At 33.6% G+C, this 24,707-nt stretch overlaps 1 protein-coding gene across 3 annotated transcripts in view; it reads left to right on the top strand.

The window, feature by feature from the left end:
• NOVA1 (NOVA alternative splicing regulator 1) overlaps nucleotides 1-24,707 on the top strand; it is a 143,670-nt gene that overhangs the window by 114,936 nt on the left and 4,027 nt on the right. For all 3 annotated transcript variants that reach the window (XM_041484093.1, XM_041484095.1, XM_041484094.1), the window contains one exon: nucleotides 2,762-2,833. In XM_041484093.1, coding sequence (XP_041340027.1) covers nucleotides 2,762-2,833 — 72 coding nt within the window. The remainder of the gene's footprint in view (nucleotides 1-2,761; nucleotides 2,834-24,707) is intronic.

Here is a 24,707-nt window from a genome sequence, read left to right as displayed (position 1 = left end):
GAGACTTTTTAATGTTTGAAAAATCACTTCATGTTATTTTGATATGAGAGAAATAAATAGGTGTATCTTCAGAATTATATGGAAGCTTAAAAAGAGATTAATTCTTACAAAACACTGTCAATTATTTTATATATATATATGTGTATGTGTGTGTATATACGTGTATATATATATAAAACTAAAAGTAGTGTTAGTAAACAGTGTAAGAGAGAGATCAAGCCTCAAATACAAACAACCTGATAAACAAAGGAAAAAAGCACCAAAAACACGAGAAAAAAATAATTATTTTCAGTATTTAGCCTTTTTTTTAATAAAAGGTGTTTCTCGTAGTTGATTGTTGATTATTAATACAGTCTTTGCTTTTAAATTTATTAATCTGTTTTTTTCTGTTGTATTTTAAGCAAGCTTTTGCTAAAATAAATAAAGAAATACTTCTACTTAGTAGATGTTATAGTTCAACAGTCACCTGAAATGATTATTGCCACTCCCTTTTTCATCATGGCCATATATTTCTGTGCTTTAGGAAGATTGATATGCATTGAAATATGAGATGTTTCCAGTTTCTTAAATCATCTGTGGTATCAGTGATTGTCATTATCCAGTGTTGAAGTGTTCTACATATTTCCCAATAAATCCACTAGTTAAGTTTGATAATGACTGTGAAGAAGAAACTATTTTTCCTTTTAATAAGCAACCTAGCATACCAAAACAACATACAGTAGCATATGTGCTAGTTAGCAGTGGTGTTGATAACACAAACTATCAGTTTTCTGAAATACTTTAGTCAAAATATATTAACAATTTTTTTTTTCTTTTGGGGATTTCAGGATGGAAGTTTAATACTTAGCTATAATAAAGAAAACCGATTGGGAGTATAAACAATTTTCCATTCTTTTTGGTTGGGATTTTTTTGTTTTGTTTTGGGTTGTGTTTTTGTATTTTTTTCCTGTTTAGCCTTAAAAGATAAAAATCAGTTCATTGCAATTTCAGACTTTGGTAAGAGAAATACTGCATCATCTCACTAAAATCAGAAGTATAATTCTATATCTGAACAAGCTTAGCTGTGTACTACTGTGGAATCAGACACATCTTTTCTAAATAATTCTAGCCCTTCACAAATGGACCCCTCATGATGGTCCCATGTTTGGTACATAAAGACATGGGAGAATCCTTTATAATTGCCTTGATTTTTACAATGTGGGGTGCCTGCTGATCAATAGCAGTTTGCCAAGCTGCATACTTTTTATAAGGTCCTATACATGATATTATTTTCTACATAACCATCATGAAAGAGTCCCAGTTGGTGCTTAAACTGTTTTTATTGTTTTACAATGAGTAAGAAGTTGGAAGCACAAAATAGGGATCTGTTTCTTAAGGTTTTATTTTTCCTGTTTTGATTGCCTGTTTATGTACAAACTATGAAAAATGGATCTTCATACTGTTTAACATACATCTAAAATATTTGTGTGTGCATATGTACAAGCCCATATTTTGCTAATACATAACTTTATGCATTCACAGTGTCCCAGCTTTCTCATATGCATTAAGAGTTTTAGTGCAAAAGTATGTATACCTATTTTATGAGGGACTGTCAATGATTGTAAGTAACAGAACTGCTGAAAGTGTGAAATTTTGCTTTATTTATTTCTAAATAGTTTTGGTTAGTAACTATATTAGCATATGATAAATTCCACTGTATAGCACTTTAACACTTATTTCTTGACATAAAAATAGTGTAATTTTTGATATTTTATAATATTTATATATTGCAAAGATGTCACAAACATGCTTTGAATAAGTATTGTATGTTATGTTTTGAAAATTGGAATTTTACTTTTTTACGACATTTATAAAAAGAATAGAAGAGTTTTTCTGTCATGATCTAATACTTTTAAAGGAGAAATGTGTATATGAAATTTTTAAACAGAGCAGTGCTTTTTTAATATGTTCCAGAATTAATGTTAAGCATATGTATATTATTTAGAAAAGATTATCAATAAATATGACTCTTAATTCTTTTTTGTGTTTATTTTGAACACAGAACTATAATAAGCTGTTGACCTTTGCTCAACTAAATGAACGTTTTTAACACTAGTCATAAATATTTTGTAGTTATTTGTTTTGAAGGTATTAGTTGCATGTTCATCCATCATGAGATTGATGCTTACATTTTTTCACCTGCTTCTAGATTAAAAAAGATCAATGAATATTTTAGCAGTTAGAATATTGCCAGAAACTCGGTAGCTTCAGCGTAACTGTTGTAAGGTATGGAACACAGTTTGCTGGCTCCAAGTCTTATTGTAGAATGGTGCTTTATAAAGTGCCAGAGTAAATGTCTCAGCTTCTTTCAGACATTGGCCCTGTTTGTTCATAGACTGATAACTGTTTCTAGTGTGCTCATTGAACTTGCTGGAATTTTTGTTTACTTATAGTCTTCATTTTCCCCAAGAGGATGAGAGAGGAAAGAATATATTCCTCATGTGGTCAGCATATTTTTGAGTATTTATGTGAGTTCACCATCTTGATTTCAAGTCATGAATTTGTTTTTACATGCATAAGCATGCATATTTACATGCATTATTTATCCAATTGACTTTAAATTCCATTAAGTTCCAATGAGTAGGAGAAAGATTTTTGTCTTAGGCATTTTTTATTTCTTTTAATTTTCTAGTTATGTTATTTTGTTGGTTTATTTATTTTTTTAACTGTTCAGTCTAAGGCTTGTAAAGGTTGATTTGCTCCTGAACTGCTTTGTTCCCAGACATTGCCATCTTCCCCAACTACCACCAAGTCCTCTCCATCTGATCCCATGACCACCTCCAGAGCCAATCAGGTACAGTATCATCCTACCATCTACACCATACTTTTCACGGGTGACAGCTTGCAAACTGGAGAAAAAGATATGGTGGGTTAAGGATTTATTCGTTCATTCACATATATACACCCATAACCATAGATATCTAACTCTTGTTAGAAATTGGTAAAGTAAATGGAAAATATTACTTCTTTTAATTTGTTTTGGTGGGCTTTGTTAAAATCTCTGATGAAAGCAAAGTATCTTTTAAAATAGTTGGGTTGCTTTTTTTTTCCATTTGATAAATTGCAAGGATACAAAACTGGTGTGTTTGTAGACAGAGTAACTCTTGGTTTATATATGTTTGTGTATATATGCACACACGTATTTACTTCCTGGATCAGTTTTAAATTATAATAGAATTACCCCTAAACCCATGCTCAAATAGCTGGAATTCAACCCAGCAATGGCAAACAGACTTGTTAATTGCAGAATTTTGAAATGTGTTTGTGGACAGTAACATTATTTAAATTTTAATATTTTAAATGAAAATTTAATGGTGAAGAGTTAAGTAAAATTCAATCTCTCTAAAAACATGCTAAACACATCTAAGTTTAATTTATATCACATTTTAAATGCATAAACTGTCCATTTAGCAGCATGTTAATTCTACTGATTTTTTTTTATTTTAACTGGAAAAGTCCATGTCCAGTTGATTGTGTCCACAAATTATCATATTATCTTCGTCTTCCCTATAAAAATCGTAAAAAATTGCTACATACCATGCTTTTTAGAACTTATTCATGCTTAAAAATACCTTATTTATTTTTGATGTGCTGTTAAACTTAATGTACTTTTGTGTTTGAATAATGTAAGTATTTAGTATATGCTGAGTTCCCACAGTCTGTTCCCACAGCTGAATGTTGCTATCAGATCTTGCATAAATAACATCAAATATGAGAAAAGTTTACTTCACAAGCTAATTTCCCCTGAAAGTTAACACTGTTATTAATTACTGAATCTCTGATTCTTTTTGAACTGCTTAGAACTTGCTGGTATTTGAACAAACAATTTCACATGAACGGAAGCGTATTAAAGCATTATATTTTTGATCAACACATGACATTTATTGAAGGGAGTGTCAAATACAGAAAGTAATGGAATTTAGAAAGAAATTGTATAGATAGAGGCACTACTAAGAAAAATATAGGTTGTGATATCCTTGACTTCAAGACTTAAAAGCCTTCTTCATCAGCCTGCTTCCATTCCAGCAACAGTTACTTGGCTTCATCATCATTAAATGACAAAGATGAAATCTTTGCCAACACCTAGGGATGTTTTATGATCTCTGTTCAGCTTTTATTCTCTCTCTCTTAATTTTAGTATTTCGTTTATTTTAATTAGAAGGTTTTGAAAATGAGTGCAGAGATTGTTTTTTAAAGGGTTCTTATTATTTTTCTTTCACACTTTTTTTTAAGTATATCCTGATGATCTTTATTTAGAGAAAAAGGAAGAAATGCTTTTATTTACAGGATATACAATTTGAGCATGTTAATTAGCATAAGAGAAGCACCTACTTTGCATCTGTTCTATGAATTTTGTGTTATCAGAATTATAGTGTAGTGTATAAACTTTAAATGACCTTTCAAAGCTAAAAATACTTATGTTTATAGAAAGTTGTTCTATGAGAATATTGTCAAGTAATATAGCTAAATTCACAGGCTAAGTGACATGTATGCTTTGTGTCCTGTCTGTATCCCAAATTACATATTTTAATGCATTTTTTTCATAACCTGTGTTCAATTCTGTTTTCATACGAGTAATCAAGACCTTTTTTGAACAGCATCAAAACTGTATATATGATGAAGAGTAATGAGTTCCTTAATTGACTTTTGGAACTGCTTTTATTATTGACTATTGAAACTTGTACAGGTTTATGATTATTTTATCCCTTCTCATATTTTCTAGTGATTTCTAGCCATTCCAGCAGGAAGCACAAAGCACATGATAAGGCAATTAAGGCCTTTCTGTTCATTCTGGTGATAAGTGACGTCACTGGCAATTGTTCCCAGGCTGTAGTGGTGATTAGCATTCAGCACCAGGGTATCCACAAGTATCTGCACTGCGGCTGTCACATGGAAATAGGTTCCAACACAATCATCTCAAACCTGTCGGCAGCCACGTGAACTCCCAACAGGAGAGTATCAGAGAACAATAGTAAATGTTTGTTTTGAAATGTGGCTGTGTAAGATGGCTCTCAATAGAAAATAACCGTTCAGGTATGGGTTTGCTCGCAAGATGGTATATTATGATAACACAAGAGAGCTTAGTTAACTGGATGGATGTCAGGAAAGTCAGCGTTAAGGTGTAAGATGAGTTCACAGCACACTCTGTTGTGTGGATAAGGCAGCATATTAGGTTTAAGATCATTCAATTTTATGTAATGTTTTAATCATGAGAAGACGATATGTTAAAGATTAGAAGGGTGATTAAGCACGCTTTAAACAGTACTTTATGCTGGGTTGCTGTTGGAGTGAGATTTTTAAGCTGGGCTGGAGGACTCCCCCATAAGTCGTTGCAATTAGAGAATTGTCGAGTCTGTGCTTAGATGAGAACAGCTCATGTGAGCCTTGTGCTGTACAAGCATGTCAGTTGTGTTCCCCTGACAGAGCTTGAACAATTTCTAGACATGCTTTTTAATACAAGAAGAAAATAGCTCTGCCAACAGAGGTCAGAGGAAGCTAGGCAGGAAATCTGGCTTGTATTAGATCTTCCTTTTAATGACTCACTTTGTCTCCATTCAGATGAGGTCATAACTCTTTTGTATGGCAGTATCAGCTTTTGATGAATTGTTTTTGGAAAAATCCAGTGTTCGTGAACTACTTGTTTTATCATTCTCAAGGAGAGGATAGTCTCTAAAAATGCCTTATCTAGTGGAAGAAAAGTTTCTTTAGAACTGTCATGTTTTGCATTATACTGAGTTGCCTTGGGTGCAACAGAAACCTCTTCACTGGAAGTGTTTTTCTCTTTAGTTCTTTGTTCCAGGAAGTTATACATGTGTCAATATTATTCTTGTAAATGTCTTATGTATTTTTTTCAGTGGAACTTCCTTGGACCTTTATTCACATTAAAAATCCTACACTGCAAACTTCCCAAGGAATAAGGAACCAAAGAGGCAATACAATTAGAGGCAATAAAATTTCCAATAACTTTTTTTTGACCCCTCCTGTCTGCCTATTGGTGAAACAAACTCAATCTTTCTATACTTTTAGACTAAAAGCTTCTGTGTTACACCCTCACAAACTTGGTCAGCTTGGTTTATAGCCAAACACTGATAGACACATAGCTGCAGCAGTGAGAATGTTCTGCTGATGCCCCTGGAGCTGGCAGAATATAGCTTTACTTTTATTTACCAGGAGGAGGAAATCAATTTGACTTCTCCAAAGTACACTTCAAGAGGTAATTTCATCTCTAAAGTGATAAATAGTGCACTAAACATCATATAGAACATGCTTACTTTTCCTCTGTAGAACCCAGTAAAGGTACAAGTTTTAATTCTTATTTTAGCAGTTGACTTTAGATAGACTAGTATTTCTATAATTAAACTCTTTACATATTTTTACTCATTTACAAGATTATTTTTTTCTTTTTATCTGCCTGCTTTACTGAGGTTACTCTAATTTTAGAGGGAGAAACACATAAAGCTAGGTTTTTATTTCTCCTTTGCCTATTTGATGTATACCTGTAGAGGACACTTGCATGTCTTCTTCTCCAGGCCTCGCTGTCTCCATGAAGTCGGTACCACTGCTGACCTTTGCTACTGACTTAAGAGAATAAAAGGGCCAAAACACATGTTCACACTTATTAGTGAGTCAGGAGAGTAATGGCTAGGAGGCCTTTGTCCTTGCCTTACAATTTAGATAGGCTTAAGCTTATCAATAAAATAGGATTTATCATAGCAGACTTTGAGTCATTAACTTACTATATAAACCTTTTATTTTTGCTTTTTTAAAAGCACTATTTTTTGCCATGGCATTTGTATTTTTTACAATTATACCTTCAATTTGGCTGCTTTGTTATTGCACCTGAAAATCTTCTTTTATCATTTAGTACAATGTAATACAAATTTTGTGGAGTGCAGATAGGTGTAGATTTTGCTCATTCAATTCTCAGGTTTGCTTTTTTTGTTTGAGCATTTCTATCTCATCTTGTTGCTGCAATGTCTGTAATAAATAATACTTTTCAACCTTTTCACATGATGGGACTGAGCCAGTGTTCTTGGAACTGCCTGTACTCAGCAGGTACAGCACAAGCATATGGCTATTAAAATCTTGATATTTGGAATTTGTGCTTTTGGCTCATATTGCCTCTTTATTTTAGGCAAAGTCTATAGCTTGCAAGTGATATATATAATAGTACACATATAACTAGAGATTGGGAGATGAATTGATATTGTAATGATCGATGCACCCGATCTCCCTCTCTGACTTTAAAGAACCGCCCTATCCCTGATGCAAAATTGCTTGCAGAAGTTTCATCTTTTAATTCCTCACAGAAAGGTAGAATCTGAAAATAAAGGCAGTCCATAAAGCATACTGAACATAGCTTTTAAAGGGTTGATGAGCTCACATTTGACATATAACTACTTGTGGGAGGTAGTGGAAGAAATAGGAAAGAAAGCTTTGTTTCAGTCTTCTGTTATCATTAGGACATGGATTTTTAAAATATGTATAATAACCAGCTTCAAAGGATTTTTTTATTAGTATTTTAATCTTAGCACAAAAATACTGAGCTTTAATGATGATCCCAGGATACTCAATAGTCATCATAGGTCAGTGTGATGTTCTCTCAATTTGCCTTGGAAATTTGAAATGAGGCTTATTTAAGATATTGTGTCTTGGATATTTTAACTTTAATATTAATCTATTTTTGTTTCCCTGATTTTAATGTCAGTTGTTAGGGAAGTGTTGAGAAAATCTGTTTTCTTTAGGGGTCTTTCACATATTGACTAATGCTGGATGGATCACTTGATCTTTGCAAATCTCAGTACTGTCTATTAAAAATCAAAGTCAATATACAATTATTTAACATTCTTATTAGAGGTGCTATAAAATTAAAAATGTGGTATAAATTTAATTTGATTACTAAGAATATTTGCTTTGGTCATTCTCTGAGATAACAATTTGACCTTTTGTGAACCAATCTGATTCATCACTGATAAATATGACCATTTTATTTACATCCAGATGATTCTGTCAGTGGTCTACAATACAAACCTAATGTTCTGTTTGAAAGAGACTTTATCTAATAGATAGTGTTTTATATGGAGCATGACTAAAGTATTTAGTGAACCAGCTTGTTTTAGTTTAATAAGACAGAGTGCCTTTTTTGATTGCAAGGTGCCTATGGCACACTGTGGATATCACATAATAAATAATGTTTGAGACAGTATATCTAGAAAAGGCTAGGAAGAATTATTCTCCTCTTGACGTGAGAGGATTCCAGTAGAGGTTCCAGTGGTTTAGATGTAACCTTTCCTGCTTCTTTTCAGCTGGAATCCTTCATTTCATGTCTAAACTCTAAACAGAATTAATGTACCCTCCATGGACTAACTGTAGACTTTCTTCAGTTCCTCATGTTAATACATTACTTGTAATATATTTGTTTTGTCCAATGTATTTATTTTGTCCTTTAACCATTTTTTCCCATATTTTGCAGTATATGAGCTCAGTGCTTGTCTGCATTGTTTCCTTAGAATATATATTTAAATTATATAAAATGTTTAAATAACAATTTAAAAAATCTTACATGCAAAACAGTTTGGGGGTTTTACTCTTTTTATTGTCTGTTTCAATTTTTCCCCTTGGGACAAGTATGTAGGTAATAATTTGGGTTCATATTCCATACTCGTTTCCTTTTTTCTCTCCCACTATTCTAAGGGTCACTGTTTACTGTTCCTGTCTTAAGTGTAGGAGAAATGTCAGGAACTTTCCTGAGAACTGGGGAAAGATGTAGATTCTCACTGCTAAGTCTCTGAAAACTACTGGCATGTCATTCATAGGATGTCATAAATGACCTGCCAGTTTCAGTCCTGTAAGTAAAAATGTGATTCCATGTTTGTGTATCTTGTTTGAATTTTATGTTTGGTAATAACTAGAATCGCTTAGTTTCCTATTTCATCCCCCCTTCAAAAAGATATATGTTCTCAGCATAATAGACAGAATTACTGTTCCCTTCTATTAAAATGGATAAATGCCTTAATATCTCTTCATGTTTTAAACTCTACCTGGTTGTTGGATTTTTTGTTGTTTTTCCCCCATAGATAAAAATCCAAAAGTAAAAAACAAAACAAAACCCCCACATATAAAAGTAAAGCTAAAAAAAAAAGAGAAAGTCTGTGTTTATGAAGACTGAGATGATTTAGAAAACATAAAAATCTTAGTGTGACTTTATGAAGGCTGCTTGTGATTCAAATAATTTATTTTTAAGTCATTATTGCTTCAGTTAAGGTGCTGAGATCATTACTATTTAAAGTACATTTATGACTTTCATGGGATTTATTCACTTTAAAATATTTTGTTGTCAACCTATAAAAAGGGAATGCTTTTTTGGATTGAATGCATTCTGTTTGGACTGCTAGGATTATCATCATCTCGTCTTATTTAAGTTGTTTAAGGGGTCAAAAAGTCCCTCAATTTAAGAAGTTCTTTCATTTATGAATATTTTTAGATATGATATATAGGTTTTGGTATTTTTCCATCTCCCCATACTAAGAAAAGGTCCTATCTGCTTAGGAAAAATGATCATTAAACATATAAATTTTGGAGAGTGCACATTTTTCTTTTTGTCAAAATATGATAAAGGTTTTCAAATGTCCTTTGTCAAAGGGTGTTTAATGTCTTCATGTTCTGTGTTCTTTTTAAAGTATAATTCCTTTATCAATACAAACATCAAATGAATAGTGTGTTATAAAATTCCAAATAATATCCATGTTCACGTTCCATCCCAGATAAGCTAGAGTGAAATTGGCAACATATTAGTCTGTGATCTTACCAAGGTTAGCTGTGGCTTTGAGTTCATAATACTCAGATTTAGTATGGTAGATGTATTCTTTCTTCCAAAACTGCTATTGGGTGAAAAATCCAGCTGTATTCTCAGATGTCCAGTTACTAAGTGCCTTCTTCACTGTTTGAACAACCCAGAGAAAATAGAAGAGCAGAGCAATTTCCAGAATGCAAATCTGGATGACTTTTTTGTTGTTTCTCTGCTGCGTAATCAGTCACATAAAGGTTTGACTCCAAGTTTTCAACTATTTGGAATTTAATTTAGTGACTTTTAGGGAGTTCAGAATTTATATGATCAAGGGTTGTATGGGATTGTGGAAAGAAACACTGAGCCTGTAGAGCTTACTGTTACACCAGGACAGATCCTTTACAGCAGACTGTAATGTAGAAAAGGCAATACCATGTTTTTCTGTCAGGTGTTGCGTGAGGCATGATTAGGCCTGGCCCTAGAAGATCCTGCTAGTTAATTAATTGGGTTTTTTGCTACCTGAAATACTTTCATTTTCACAAGCTGTTTGTAGGTGTAGTGTGGCACTGCACTCTGCTATAGGCAGACTGCTAGATGCATTGTCTGTCTTCTGCATGCTTTGAGAACTCATCAGATGGTGAGAAGTCTAGATAGATGTGAGACAAAGCCACCAATTACAGTAGGTCTCTGCCTGATTTGACTGGAAAAGGAATGTTCTTTGTATGCAAATCATGGAAGCAGGTTGATGTATTGCACTATAGAGAATAAGATGTAGAAGGTTTTTCCTTTTCCAGAGGTTAGCTGCGTCTGTTGGGACCTTTGCCTGAAGCACTGCACCCTAGATTTCAGATGGAATATATCAAAACAATATGTAACTGCATCTTATTCAGTAGTATTATCCCCGAGTTTGGGGCTTGTAGATATTTTCACATTTGTTGATTTTGGGTTTGGTTTGGATGGTTGGTTAGATGTTTGTTTGTTTTTTTTCCCTGAAAGCAAATTAGACCTCTGGCAAGTAATAGCAGATATTAAGAGGCATGGTTTGCAAATAGTGGATTCATGGGATTATTGTCACTCTAAGTCTAAGGGTTCACTGGTCTGTGACCTGCCAGTGATTTACATTTGAATCTTTGCAGCCCTGAAGAGTATTAGTCTGGGGGTACAGAGGGTCTGCTGCCTGTTTCATCTTCTGTTTTCCCTTGCTTCTCAAATGGCGCCTCAATGAATGCAGCCTTTGAGATCAAAGTCTTGCTGGACTATTTTTATCACACAATAATACACTTCTGCGTGATAAATTACTCATTCAAGTAAACTTACTACCTGTGATTTGGATGGGGTTAGAAAAATTTGGTTGAGATTTTTATTTCTTTAAAGCTTTTGGAAGCCTGCAAATCCACTGCAATGTAAATTCTTCTTTCATATTTTAAGTAGCCTAGTACATGAGCTCAGTGCTTCTCAGCTTCTTATGATTATCTTTATTGTCCACTTAACAACATGTAAATCCAGTGAGAATTGATTGACTTTATTCTCTTTGTAGTGATTGTGATAACAAATTAACAGCTGCCCCCTACCCATGAGATACTGAAATGCAGTCTCCACGTAGTATCTTTTAAAGTGTTGCAGTTAGGCAATTAAACTGGTTTATGAAATAGATTAGACTATGATTAATGACATTCTATAGTAAAAAGTACTGAACCAAAATGCAATACCTTAAAATCTGCAGACCTGTGCACATGTATAATTAAGTGATGCAGAAAAAAAAAAAGAAATCAAGTAAAAAGATAATAATTTCCTTGCAGAAAATTTGTTCATAGGAATAAATTTAAAATGTGTAATAAAACTGTAAATATAGTCTAAACCACATTGTTTTACAAACAGAAGGAAATAACAGTTGTTTGTTAAAAGCATTTCACAGGTTGTATTTCACTTGTATGCCAGCAATTAAGAGGCTGTTTTATAGAAATTTCTGCTTTAATTATGTCATAAGTAATTAGATAATAAATTACACACATTACATTAGCAGTCACAGAAGAGACTGATTGGCTGTACACAATGTGTGTGTGTGTGTACTCTGATGGTCATCTTTACTGCATCCAATTTCAAAGTAAACTGTAAGTTACCCTGGCCTGACGTTAATAGGAAGTCAGGTAAATCAGGGTAAGGAAAGGAGGAGACTGCAGCTTTGACAGGATGAAAGTTATGTTTTGAAAACTGAATTTATGTGATACATTTATGCATTTAGTATATGTATGCAAAGGATCACATTGAGTATTTGTTAAATAGAAAAAAAGGACAAATGTATTGTAAAATGAAAAACGGCTAGTAAATCAATTGATTTCCTCACCTCCATCTCATTTTTGAGACAGTTCTTTCATTTTTTAATTTTTTTTCTCACATTTTTCAGTATCTTTTCTCTAAAAAAAAATAGCTGTTCAAGCAGAAGAATATGTATATATTGTGCATAGTAATTGAGATCAGAGCAAAATTTAGATGCAAATTATTTTTCATTGTGTCTTTAACAAGAGATATTTAAATCAAATTTACTCAGATACTGCCATCAAATTTACTGTGTGTAAAGTATTTTTCCACGTTAATGCACACATAGTGTTACACATTTGTAATATAGGTATAAAAACAGATAATATAAATGTGTTAATACAGCCATATTTGTGCCTCACAGCCTTAGTTTGCATGAGGAGTAATGTTTTTCCCCACATGAACATTTGTGTCATTTGTCTATACAAAATTATTAATAGGTGCCAGTTATCTATATTCAAGTATTGCCTGTGCCTAGTGCTTGTCTATAGATAGTTTGCCTTAATTAAATTTTTTCTCCCATTGTATGAGAAATATAACCCAGAGCACAGATGCTGGGAAACAATATGGTTTGCAAATACGTGGTTTAACAAGAAATATATGCAGTTTTCCTACTGAGCTGTGTATGTATGATCTAAATCCAGGCTCTTCACATTTAATAAGGACTATTCAATTGTACCTTCACCTGTATCTTGTAATTATAGGGATTTTTAGAATCTAAGTTGACTTTTATAACTGACCTGAGTTAGCGCCTATCAAACTTTTTGCCTCTGCTAACTGAAGTAATTGGAAACTTCTGTCTTGTCTCCACTTATTCCTGTATTTTTTTTTCCTCGCAGCAATAGTTACTTCTGGCTTCCTTGTGGCTATCTTGATTAAACACATATAACTACAAGTTTACCAAGAAGTAGATAGACTTATAAACTAAAGATATGAATCAGCTGGGGTGAATGTTAAATTCTAAGCCAGCCAACTACTGTTTAGTTGCAGTTAATTATATATTGCCTGCTACCTACAGCTTGATTTTACCTTATTCTGTTCTCTGATCCTTCTTAGGGACATAATGTTAGGCTCTGAGAGGAAGTTTTGAATTGAATTGTCAGAAGACTCAATTAGCATTAGAGAGCTATGGAGTCCTGTAGCATTGCTTATTAAGTTTGGAGACATCACAGAATCTCAAAATCAATTAGGTTGGAGAAGATTTCTGTCATCATCAAGTCCAACCAGTGATGTAACACCAGCTTATCAACCAGACCTTGACACTGAGTGCCACCTCCAGTCATTTCTTGAACACCACCAGGGATGGTTACTGCACCACTTCCCTGGACTGTTCATTCCAATGTTTAATTACTCTTTCTGTGAAGAAATTCCTTCTCATGTCCAGCCTAAACTTCCCCTGGCAAAGCTTGAGGCCATTTCCTTTTGTCCTGTACCTGGCTGCCTGGGAGAAGAGGCTGAATTCTCACCTCACTACAACCCTCTTTCAGGGAGTTTTAGAGAGCAGAAAGGCTCCCCTGAGCCTCCTTTTCGCTGGGCTCCCTCAGCTGCTCCACATAGGACTCACTCTCCAGACACTTCACCAGCTTTGTTGCCCTTCTCTGCACATGCTCTTTCTTGCGGTTAGGGGCCCACAGCTGAGCACAATACTTGTGTGTGGCCACCTATCCATCCACCCGTTAGGGAAACCACACTAAGAGAACTATGACCTTTTTGTAATCAAAATTTCTAATAATTATTATTTTTCATGACGTAGAGAGACATGGTTATATGAATGTTTTCTGTTTAACTGTCCTCCCTTTCTCATTTGAAAACAGTTTTCAAACAACATCTATGAGAGAATGTCCCTGAGAATTTCACTGAGTAGTTCTTGCTACACAAAATTCTATTTTATTAGTTAAGGATTAATTAATACAGAATGCTTCTGCTGCTGTATCTGTTGCAAAGCCAGGGGTTCAAAGTAACCATAACCCTTGGTGCTGTTAATTTGTTAGTTCATCTAGATAGACCAGGTGCATTTTGCAGAAGCCAGATTTCCCTCTCCATCATTTTTATTCCCCCACCCATATTTATTTTCTGTGTATTGGTTGATGATAGTATAAGTTTTATCTTTCATTTTACCCTAATTTTGTGATCTTGGAGTAAAAGCACATGTGCAAAACTGGTGCCAAGATGCACCATTAAAAATGCCCTTTTCAGTCTTTTCTTACTTCTATATATGTAACTAAATATAGACCGGATATGGAAGATATTTCTCAGACCAAAGTTATGTTATTTAGAGTACATAATATTGTTAAGAGGAGAAGTCTGGTTTCCAAGAAAGGTTGGAGAGTCCCTTGAAATAATTTTGTAACAGAGTGTGGGTTTTCTTCCTAGATTTTGAAATGAGAACATCTTTCATTTGTTCTGTGCATCAGACTTACTTTTGACGTGATTGCAGCTGGGGGATTCTAAGACATGATGGACCTGGGAGGAAGTGGGGGCTCCACTCATTGTGTCTGTAGAGAGTACAAATATATGCATGTCTTTGTGCATGGGTTTGGGTTTTTTTATTGGTTCTAAAATAAGCTGAATTGCAAAAAAATTATTTAAAGAGGCACTGCTGAATGAGTAGCTTCTGTAGTCTCTGCCTAAGCTGAAACTCTTCACTAGATACTCAGTGAAAGAGGACTGCTTCTACTTAAAAGTAAATCAAGTATTAGGCATTCTTATATAGCAGTCTATATTTATAGTACAGTAATGTGTGTGCATATAAAAGTATCTGTAATAGTAGTGATATATATTCAGATATTTGCTTAATTTACTTTTCTGTAAGTTTTTCTATTAAATCATATGTCTATGGGAATGGTGAGAAGGTCTTTTGTTGTTTTGTTTCATGGTGTTTTTTAGCTTTTTTAATTGTTGTGTTTAGTTAGATAGCATTATTAAAATATTCCTCCTTTTAGAAGCTATTTGGCTCCACCATCTTATCATGTGTTTATACCTAAAGCAAAATGGATGTTTTCAGAAAAAAAACTTTTAAGAAAAATTGTATTTATACCGTTTTTAGGAAAACATTTGGCCATAGCTTTGTGCCATTTTTTCCTTTTAAATTTTTTTATAGTGAAAAACACCATGAAGCTATACAGAACTGTCTGTAGGCGAAAATAAGAATAAATATGCTCTTATTTTCATGGACCTGAGACATTAATAGAGTTACCACAAGGGTTTAATTCATGTGTGTCTCCCCTTCCTTTCTATGGAGAACAGAGTAATTACCCCAGAATTTTAATTACAAATAGTGCAGGAGGGGGTGTTAGGGTTTAGTATCATTATTTTATTTGATGGTCATGAAAACTGAAAGGTGTTCATTTAGCCAAAACACATTCAGCTAGTTACACTTTCTTTTACCTCCTTCTTTCAAACTCTATAATTTTTCAATCCCACAGATTCTCACTTAAAACTTTAATTTTCAGAATATCAGAATATGGTAACTGTGATAGCAAAATTGGGGACTATTTGTGAGCATGAAAATATGAAATATAGAAATAGACAGTGTATTTTAAGAAAAGGACTAAAGACAGTCATATTTTCTGAGCACTTTACCTGCTTTCTTTGGGAACTGCAAACCTGTTGATATGAGTAACCATGAAGTTCCTCTTGCTGATGATCATACTCTCTCTTTTAGCCTCCCACAAAAGGATCACAAAGAGCTTTCAGCAAGAAAGAAATACCCCTTTTTTCAATGGTCATAATAAATCCTTGTTTTCCATGCCATAGAATTGAAATGGTTCTGATGATTCACCTTGATTCCACATCTTTCAAAAGAGTGGTCTCCTGCAGATGATATGTAGTTGATAACTTAAATTTTGTTCAGAATTGCTAAATGATTCCTGAGTTATTGAGATGCATACCTTGTAGAAATCAACTGTGGCAAAGATCCTCTGAAAACAAAATAAAACTCTTAGCCTTCTTTTGTCCTGTCAGTCCTATAGATAGATTATTTTTAAATGTGGTTTGCAGAGACTGATTTTCAGTGTCCTTACCAGTAATGCTGAAACATGATTTCATACTTGGATTTAAATCCTAAATTAATTTAGAAAATGTTTAGCATGCTGTTAAAATAATGTAAGCTGGCCAGCAATGTCAAAACATAAAAATCTCAATGTACTTCTAATATCCTGGGTTTAGTTTTTCCAAAGTTTCAATGAAAAGTGTTATTGACAAAGAAATGGCAAGTCCCTTAGCACATTTCTATTGGCTGTTCTTTCCTCTGAATTTAATTAAATGACATAACTAATGTATATAATTTTCTGCATTGATTCTTTTAGAAGAACATAATTGTGTATTCTAGCCATATTTATCTAAGTTTATACTGAAAACTGGGCACCGTTGATAGCTGCGATGCTTTGTAATGTTAACAGTGTATCTTCATCTTGAAAACTCATACTCCATTCAAAGGGTTATTTAAAAATACTCTTTAGTTTTCTCTTAGACTTGCAGGTACATGGCCATTAAAAAGCATTAAAAAATTAAAATAAAATTTAAAAAAGGAAGCATCAGTCTCCTGGAAGTCCATGGAAAATTGATTGCTAGGTTATAGGCTGTCCAAGATTTGTTATTAATATCTTAGCAAATCTCTTGTATGTGTTAGCCATAGCATTTATTTCAATGATTACATCTCATAAAGTGCAAGTTTTCTAGTTAAAATACAGCATGACATTCAGAGCAAGTTTATGACTGATCTGCTGCTGGGGAGTACCTGTAAAGCTCATGCATGCAGTCTTTAAAGGAGTCTCTGGAGGAGTGCAGAAATGTCCTATTCATTTATGTATTTGCCTTCTGAAGCTTTGTCAGGAAAGCAGCCAGTGCAAGGCTTCTTTGGACAATGAGTTAATGAGGAGCCAAACATCTATGGATCTGTGACTGGGAAAGCATAAAAAAAAGGGATGCACCCACTTTGCCTCCCTGTCTGTCAAGAAGATCCATTAACTTTTGAAACTGGAGTGGCTTTTACGAGTTCAGAAGTTAGATCCTGTCTAATTTTAAACAGTGGGAATTTTAGTGATACCATCAGTGATGCATATTTGGTTTTAAAATAATATTCATTATCTACATTTTATGTCAATTATTTTATATTGAGAAGTGTTTTTTTCAGCAATTCCAGTAATGAAATTACATTATATGGTTTCTTTCAGTTAGAAGTATCCCAAATTGCTATACTTAATAGTTCTGTAAATATTCATGCATTTTTAAAATCCATCCTTGGCTCTGTGAAGTATTGGCAGGTATTCATAGGACACCATGCAACAAATTATGTAAGAAAGATGGAAAAAAAGGGAAATTTTAGATAGGGGGAGGGGAAACTTTGATGATTTTAAAGAGAGAATAGGGTTAACATTCGATCATCATTGAAGGCTTTAGACAGTACTGGATGGAACTGTTAGTATTTATGCTTTCTGTCTTTTTAAAAATGTTTCATCTGAACAATAGCACAGCCAATATGGATGTCTAATTTTCTATGTATACTGCATTCTCTGCAACTGAGTGAAAATCTATTAATTTTTTCTCTTGTGTAATTTAGTATGTAACCAGCTCATTTTTTCTTTTTTAATTATAAAAAAGTGAAAAGTATAAATGAAGCTTCTCAAAATACATTGCACTTCTTTGCAAATGTAATTTGAAGCTCATGAAACATTAATGCATAAAATATGGAATGTTGTTTTTATTCTACTGAGAAAAAAAATAGAAAAGTTAAGTTTCTTCTCTATGTTATTAAAACTATGTATCATAGAGAATTCATGTAGGAGTTGGTTTACTCCATTCCCACGGTTTTGAGTCATGTTTTCTTGAGGGATACTTATGAAACTATTCAGATTTTTATGTGCACATATGTGAGTGTAAAATTTTAATAATACTTTCTTCAGGACTAGATAATCTTATAAAATCAGCCACCCGTATAGCCAACATTGTTTTAGCAATTTTTCTTTCTGTGTGCACAATTTGGGTATGCACACATTCTGCTTTTGAGAGAAAATGCCTTTCTATTTATGAGTTAGTGCCTACATACACTGGTGACAGAAGGGCAACTAAAACAAGCACCAGAGAATATTTTTCTTGTGTCTTTAAACATGATTTGCTAGTTCCTTGCTGTGAGAAATTTGCATTCCAAATTACATCTTTAGTTAAAAGCATGAAAGAAAAATCTTGATGTTCATACTTTAAAGTGGGCAGAATTGTAATTAGGTAGTTACTAAAAGAAGTGGGAGTGACTTTTTTAAGTGCCTCAAAGAGTCAAGGTTTAATATCAAATGCTAATTGAAAAATAGTATTGATTTAAGCCAAAAGAGCAATTTGTGCAAAACATCCTTACACAGTCTTATCTCTAGTAAATATTTCTCCTGCTTAGTTCAGACTCTCTAAGCCTTGTGATTTCAGATGTAAATTGTTCCTGGGTATTTAAGTGCAAGTTAGCTTTCTATTGCACAGTAGTTTTTGTGACTGAAATGAAATCATAAATGCAACCTCAGCTGAGAGTGCAGGTCTAAGACCTAGAGAAAAATAAACACTTATGATAAACAGTAGTGTCGGTATCAGACTAAAATCCTCCTGCAGTGTGTACCAGGAGATAAAACCAAACATCTTAGAGTTGGGTTTTTGTTTTGGTTTGGTATTTGCTCTGTCACTTTATTATATCTGTAATAATCTAGTGTGATTTGAGACAAAACTCAGAGTTGCAATATTTTTTCAATGGATTAAGTTTACCTTGAATTGTCTTGAAAGATACTGTATTTATGAGGTGAGAAATAACACAAAGAGGCAACATAGGGAAGTAGCAAAATTATATTAATCTTGGAATAATTGCAGGCAACATTTATGAAGGAAATACTCCAAGTATATGTACTGCTTGTAATGAGAAGAAAATCTTATTAATATAAACATGACTAGAAAAAGAAAAAGTGCATTATGTTGAGGAACAAAGTAGCAGTTAATCTCTTCCTGTAATCCATTGCACTTGTTCACACAGTATTTCAGTTTCAGACATTCTTTTGTAGAAAGAGAGAAACTGAGTTGGAATGACATTTACAGAATTTAAACATGGTCAGGAAAGATGACAATTTATGGTCTAGGTTTATTTACCTGATGATCTAGCTAAATTTACAAAGAACCTGATGATCTAGCTAAATTTGCTTTTTATGGATATGTGCCTATTTTTGTAAATAAGTATTAAGCAGACTATTAGAAAAATGCCTCTAAAAGATGTCTCTGTTCCTTCTAAGAATTTTCTCTGAAGCCAAAATGTATAATCTGGAACTGAGCAACCAGGAATTTGTTCAGGACACCTCTGAAAAAGTAAATTCATGTTTCAGCATGTACATCAATCCATTATGGAATCCAGTCCAGAGGTACTGAAAATATTGAGAGAAATTCCAGTAGCTTCCTTGAGGCTATGTATGTGCAATAAGCAGAGATTTGCTGTGCAAGGCTACTGTTGGAAGCTGAGCTCAAGTCTGACATGAGCAAACATCTGTCCAGAGCAGCCTTGCATGGCTGCCTGCTGTATAGGTGGGATGACTCGTGACCTTTCAGTAGCTTGTGCTGCCTTCAGCTTGTGGTTCTTGGTGGCTCTGTAGCCAGGGGCTTTCCAGGAGTTGCCTGATACAACAGAGCTTGGCTGTGAATTCTAAGTGCATGCAGGCATCACCTTGCCTGTAATGAACTTAGTTGTCTTTTTGCTTGATTTCAGGAGAACTCCTGTCAGGAGTTCAACACATCTTCAGTTGATCCTGATTTTCTCACAGATTTTCGTTATAGTACCACTCCACTTTAGGAAGGATTGTATGGGACTACTCACAAGCCTAGTTGTAGCAGTGTGTTTATCTTGCCACACAAAAAAAAACCCCATCCTAGGTGATCCTATTCGTCACTGACTGCTCTCTGCAGGAATTGGTGTTTTCAGAACACCTTCTCACCAAGTCTAAGCCTGTAGTCATATGAGCAGCTAAAATAGCATGAAATTTTCAGACATAGAATCCAGAGGCCAGAGGGAGTTTTAAAGAGTTTAAAACTATTGAGGAGCAAGAAGACAGGAAAAAAAAAAAAAAAAAAGGAAAATAAGAATATATGAAATAGAATGTAGTAATTTACACTTTAAGGAAGTGCAGTTATTTGCTTTAGAGACTAAAATGTAGAATTGTGACAAATTAGGATGAATTTGTTAGATTAGATGGAATCTTTTCTGTAAAGTGTTTTTCTGTTAAGAAAAAATAAACCAGTATTAGACAAGTAGTTGAAAGATTTAATAGAAGGAAAAAGAACAATTGTTACAAGAAATTAATGAGATGAGTTATAAAAAAATGCACTGTTGAAAATAAAAGAAGAAAAAGGAAACCTGAATAATAGATAAAAAAGAGCTTTGGTTCATTAATCTCTGTGCAATCTCTTAGAAAAACTTCACAGAAGTGGAATAAAGAGAGGCTGATGCATTTAAATACTTCCACTGTTGAGTTGTTTGTTTTGTTTTTTCCAAGTTTTGATGCTATTTTGTATAATCAGTAATATTTCTCTTCTGGTATAATTTAGTGCAGGCATGTGTCATGCCACCAGGTGAAATTTGAAACCAAAAACCATGTTTTTCAACCCTCTTAACTTACCGTTACTCTAATTGGTGTAACAGCCATATCAAGTGCTAATTCTTGCTATCTAGCCTGCATTTCATCCTTCCACTACATTTATCAGTGTAGACTTTCTATTAGCTGGGTGGAATGTATGGTGTGAGTTTCTGGTTGCCATCCCCACAATACTAGAGACTGCGAGAGGTGGAATATAACCAGACCAAATATTGTCAGAGAGAAGAAATAAAGCAGTAGAAAAGTGAAGGGGTGGAATGGGTGAAATTTTGCAATGGGTTGTTGGAAGTCTCTACATGAGAGGAGTGGGAATGAGAATTGGCAGGACATGGGTAGTACTGCAGATTTGGTCATGGTTTGTCTTCCCATGAAACTATTTAGCATTTATTCATGTGTATTCAGAGCTGCTCAGTGCAGATGATCTCAGTGCAGCACTGGGGAGGATGAGAGTGGCAGGGCATAATCACCAAACATCTGGCATTCCACAGCAGATGCTATTCTGCTCACTTAACTGAGCCAGGACTTTCAGTTTGGTAAATCAGAGGACTTTTAGGCAATTCTGACATGATATATGAATGCAGCATGGGCTTATGCAAGCGGATTTTCAATAAATGGGAAAGGTTTAGGAAATTAGCTGATACAGATTTAGGAGTCTAGGATTTATATGAGCCACTCATGTGGTGAAAGTTGAAAGCAGTTTGAATTGTGTCTCTGGACACAGTGGTTGAGATCCCTTAAGTACCAGGCCTCTTCATCTGAAGGGCAGAGTTGCATCAAATCTTTGCAGATTTCTTTGGGAACTGAGGGCAGCAAACTGCTCTCCAGTTGGAGCCTTTCTTACGGCCCAGGTTTCTTAGACTTTTGTCAAGGCTTTTAAAGACACAGTCTTGTTTCACTGAAAACATATGCAGAGAAATTACTTTGTTTCTATTATATTTGTTATAGTTGGATGACTTTTGGGGGAAGTATTATATTTGTTGAACCTGATTTTGAACTTGCTTATGCTAATGCAAATAGAATGAGAGTGATGCCTGTGGAAGAAAGTAATTTGCTTTCTGTGTAAGCAAATGTCATAATTGCAATCCTTCATTTTTATGAAACTTATTTGACATGAAATAAAGGTTGAGTTACTTCCCTTTTTACTTCCTATAGCATTTAAACAAAATAAATTACACATGTGCTTATTCTTATGCATATGTAAGCATATGTTAATAATTGCTTCAGATACTCAATCCCCTTTTTGCAGCACAAGTTTGGATATAGCCAGGAGCATACACACAAACCTGGAAACCTAATCTTCCTGCGTAGTGAAAGATACCTTTATTGGATAGCTCAGAGCACTTATTTTGGGTAGCAGTTTCTCACTTCTGCATCCCAATCAGTTTCTGAACCCGTTATCTGTAAAAGGAAAATAAGTGCACTGTCCAATTTCCCTGACAGACAAGGAGTTAAGTACTTTTTTCAAAAATGGTGGTCACGCAGGTAACAAAACCAAACAGATAATATTTGATTTTTCATTTTCTGAATTCTTTTGTATAATTTTCTACCTTTTTACTTAGTGACCATATGGGTTTTAGGCTTCAACAGGAAAGAAAAAAAAAATATTTGCACTATTTATTTTCTACCGGCACCTCCGCTGTGATCAATCTAATATATTAGATACTGTGTTATTATACAGCACAAGCAGTGTTTGCCATAAAGACTTGATATTCCAATATACAAACAAGGGAAAGATTTAATGAATAAAAGAAATAGATGGAGAATTACCAACTGGTAGCAAGATTAATATTCCTAAACAAAAAAAAAAATCTTAAATATATTCTGCTTTTAAAAACAATTATCTAAAATTTTAAATGAAATTTTAAATTAGCTGTCACAAATACAAGAATGTTACAGCTAAATATCTCAAAATAATACAAATGTTGCTCTTCATTTCAAGAAGAGCAGGATTGCTTACATTTTAAATAAAATGAGTACAGATGTATTTATGTTTTGTTCAAACTGAATTTTCACTGGAATGTAATGTTTTTGTCCTAATATAAAATAGAGGCATACTGTCTTATTATTTAATACATATATATTTTTAAAAGATATCCTGTATGTAAATACATGAAGTATTCACCGTGGCAGGGGTTGTATTTGAAAGGACATTATTGGTATATTCCTAAACTAATACCATTTAAGAGAGTTGCCAATGAAAGAAACAATAGTCTGTTTCTAAATCAGATATTTAGAAAAGGGTATCTTTATTTCTGGAGCAGACAAACGTATATTAATCCAGCATATTAAATTTTATGGGTTTTTTTTTTCAAAATGCATAATTTTTGTATTGCTTGTAATGCTAAATAGAAAACCATGTCTGAACAAGGTGGGAGTGTGTGAGTAAGGAGAAGGAGATCATTCTTTATCTTTCCTCTGATGAGACAGATAATTTTGTCGAACAACTAGAGCTGTTAGTGGTAACCTAATGAACGTTTGTGTATCAAGTGAGAAAAGTACCAGTTTCACGTTGCGAAAATCTTTCTTGTTGCATAGAGGAGACTTCCTTTTTAATTTTGTGCCGGAATTAAGCCATTGCTTTATTTTACTACACCCATCCTTTAGAATAATCCTGGCTATATAACAGTGACCTGGATTTTCATATGTTGCATATGTAACTATAATATTACAGGTGCAACAATACTGCCCTGACATTAAATATCCTATTTACTTCTGAAATCACGTGTATGGTTATGAGAGTGTATTTTTGTACCTTCTTATGTTTTTAGGTTTTTTTCACTTCAGTTTACTTAAGCACTTATGCCTGACTTGATCAGAACTATGCACATTGCTTACTGAAGTCTCCCACAGAACCTGTTAGTGTGTCTTAAAGCAGTGGAGGCAAGTAAATGTTTTCTACAGTATGCAGCACAAAACCATAATAATGAGAGCTGTGCAGGGCTGCATTTTTAGTGTTAACAAAATAAACAAAACAAAACAAAACAAAACAAAAAACAAATAAAACAAAACAACCAAAAACAAAACACACCCAAAACCAAAACCAAACAAGCAAACCCCCCCAAAAATTTTGCAAAAATCTGGACAATTCTTCTATTTAGCAATTAGTTAATGTATATTGTATTTAGAACTGAAATAGCTAACCAAAACTAAGGGTTGTTTCTTTCTTTTTATGACAGCAAAACTAAAAAAGGTTACCTTAAAATTACCAAATACCTTGAACTACATTTAAAATTACGAGGAGGTGTTCTGACTTAAAACTAGGTCTGCCTACAAACATATATAAAATGTGTCATTATGTATTTAAGATTATATACAGTGATTTTTTTATAGGATTATTTAATATATGTGTGGACTAATTTTTTTTTCAATAGCCTTCTTTCACCTTACCTTTAGAATAAGTCAGCAGCTGATAATTTTTTATTTATTCTATAGAACATGTTCTGTGTTGATGCCAACAAAATTCTGAATTAAAAATTATGTATATAATTTAAAACAATCCAGTGCAAAATACAGTATATTATTATTTCTAATGTACATGTTGTGTAAGTGGAAAATATAAGTGTTTCTCAAGTTTCTAGTATGCTGGATTCTCAAAGATACGATTTTCATGCTAACATAACCACTGGAAATATCTAAGCTTTTTCTAGCTTTAAAAACTTATTTGTAGGGCATGCATACTGGTTTGCAATTAGTTTGACTTTTTAATGAGGCAGTAAAAAGAGACTATTACTAATAACATTTAATTGTATTTTATATTGTTTTGTTGCTAAGACTTTAGAGAGAATTTTGGTGAAAGGACTGAAAAGTGTTGCCCCTACACATATTCCACAAAATTGAGATGAATGTGTATCTGAGCACAAAGCTACTAAAAGCAATGCTTTTGTAAAATAAAACACTTTATTAATTCAATGTCCTAAATTGTACAGTACATTAAAACTTTGGGACACATTTGTAAAATA

Source organism: Pyrgilauda ruficollis, unplaced genomic scaffold (genome assembly GCF_017590135.1).
Source record: "Pyrgilauda ruficollis isolate IOZ18807 unplaced genomic scaffold, ASM1759013v1 scaffold63, whole genome shotgun sequence".
In the NCBI taxonomy this organism is placed as follows: Eukaryota; Metazoa; Chordata; class Aves; order Passeriformes; family Passeridae; genus Pyrgilauda; species Pyrgilauda ruficollis.
Note: the sequence above shows the minus strand (reverse complement) of the source record. Positions and strands in the feature narration are given on the sequence as shown.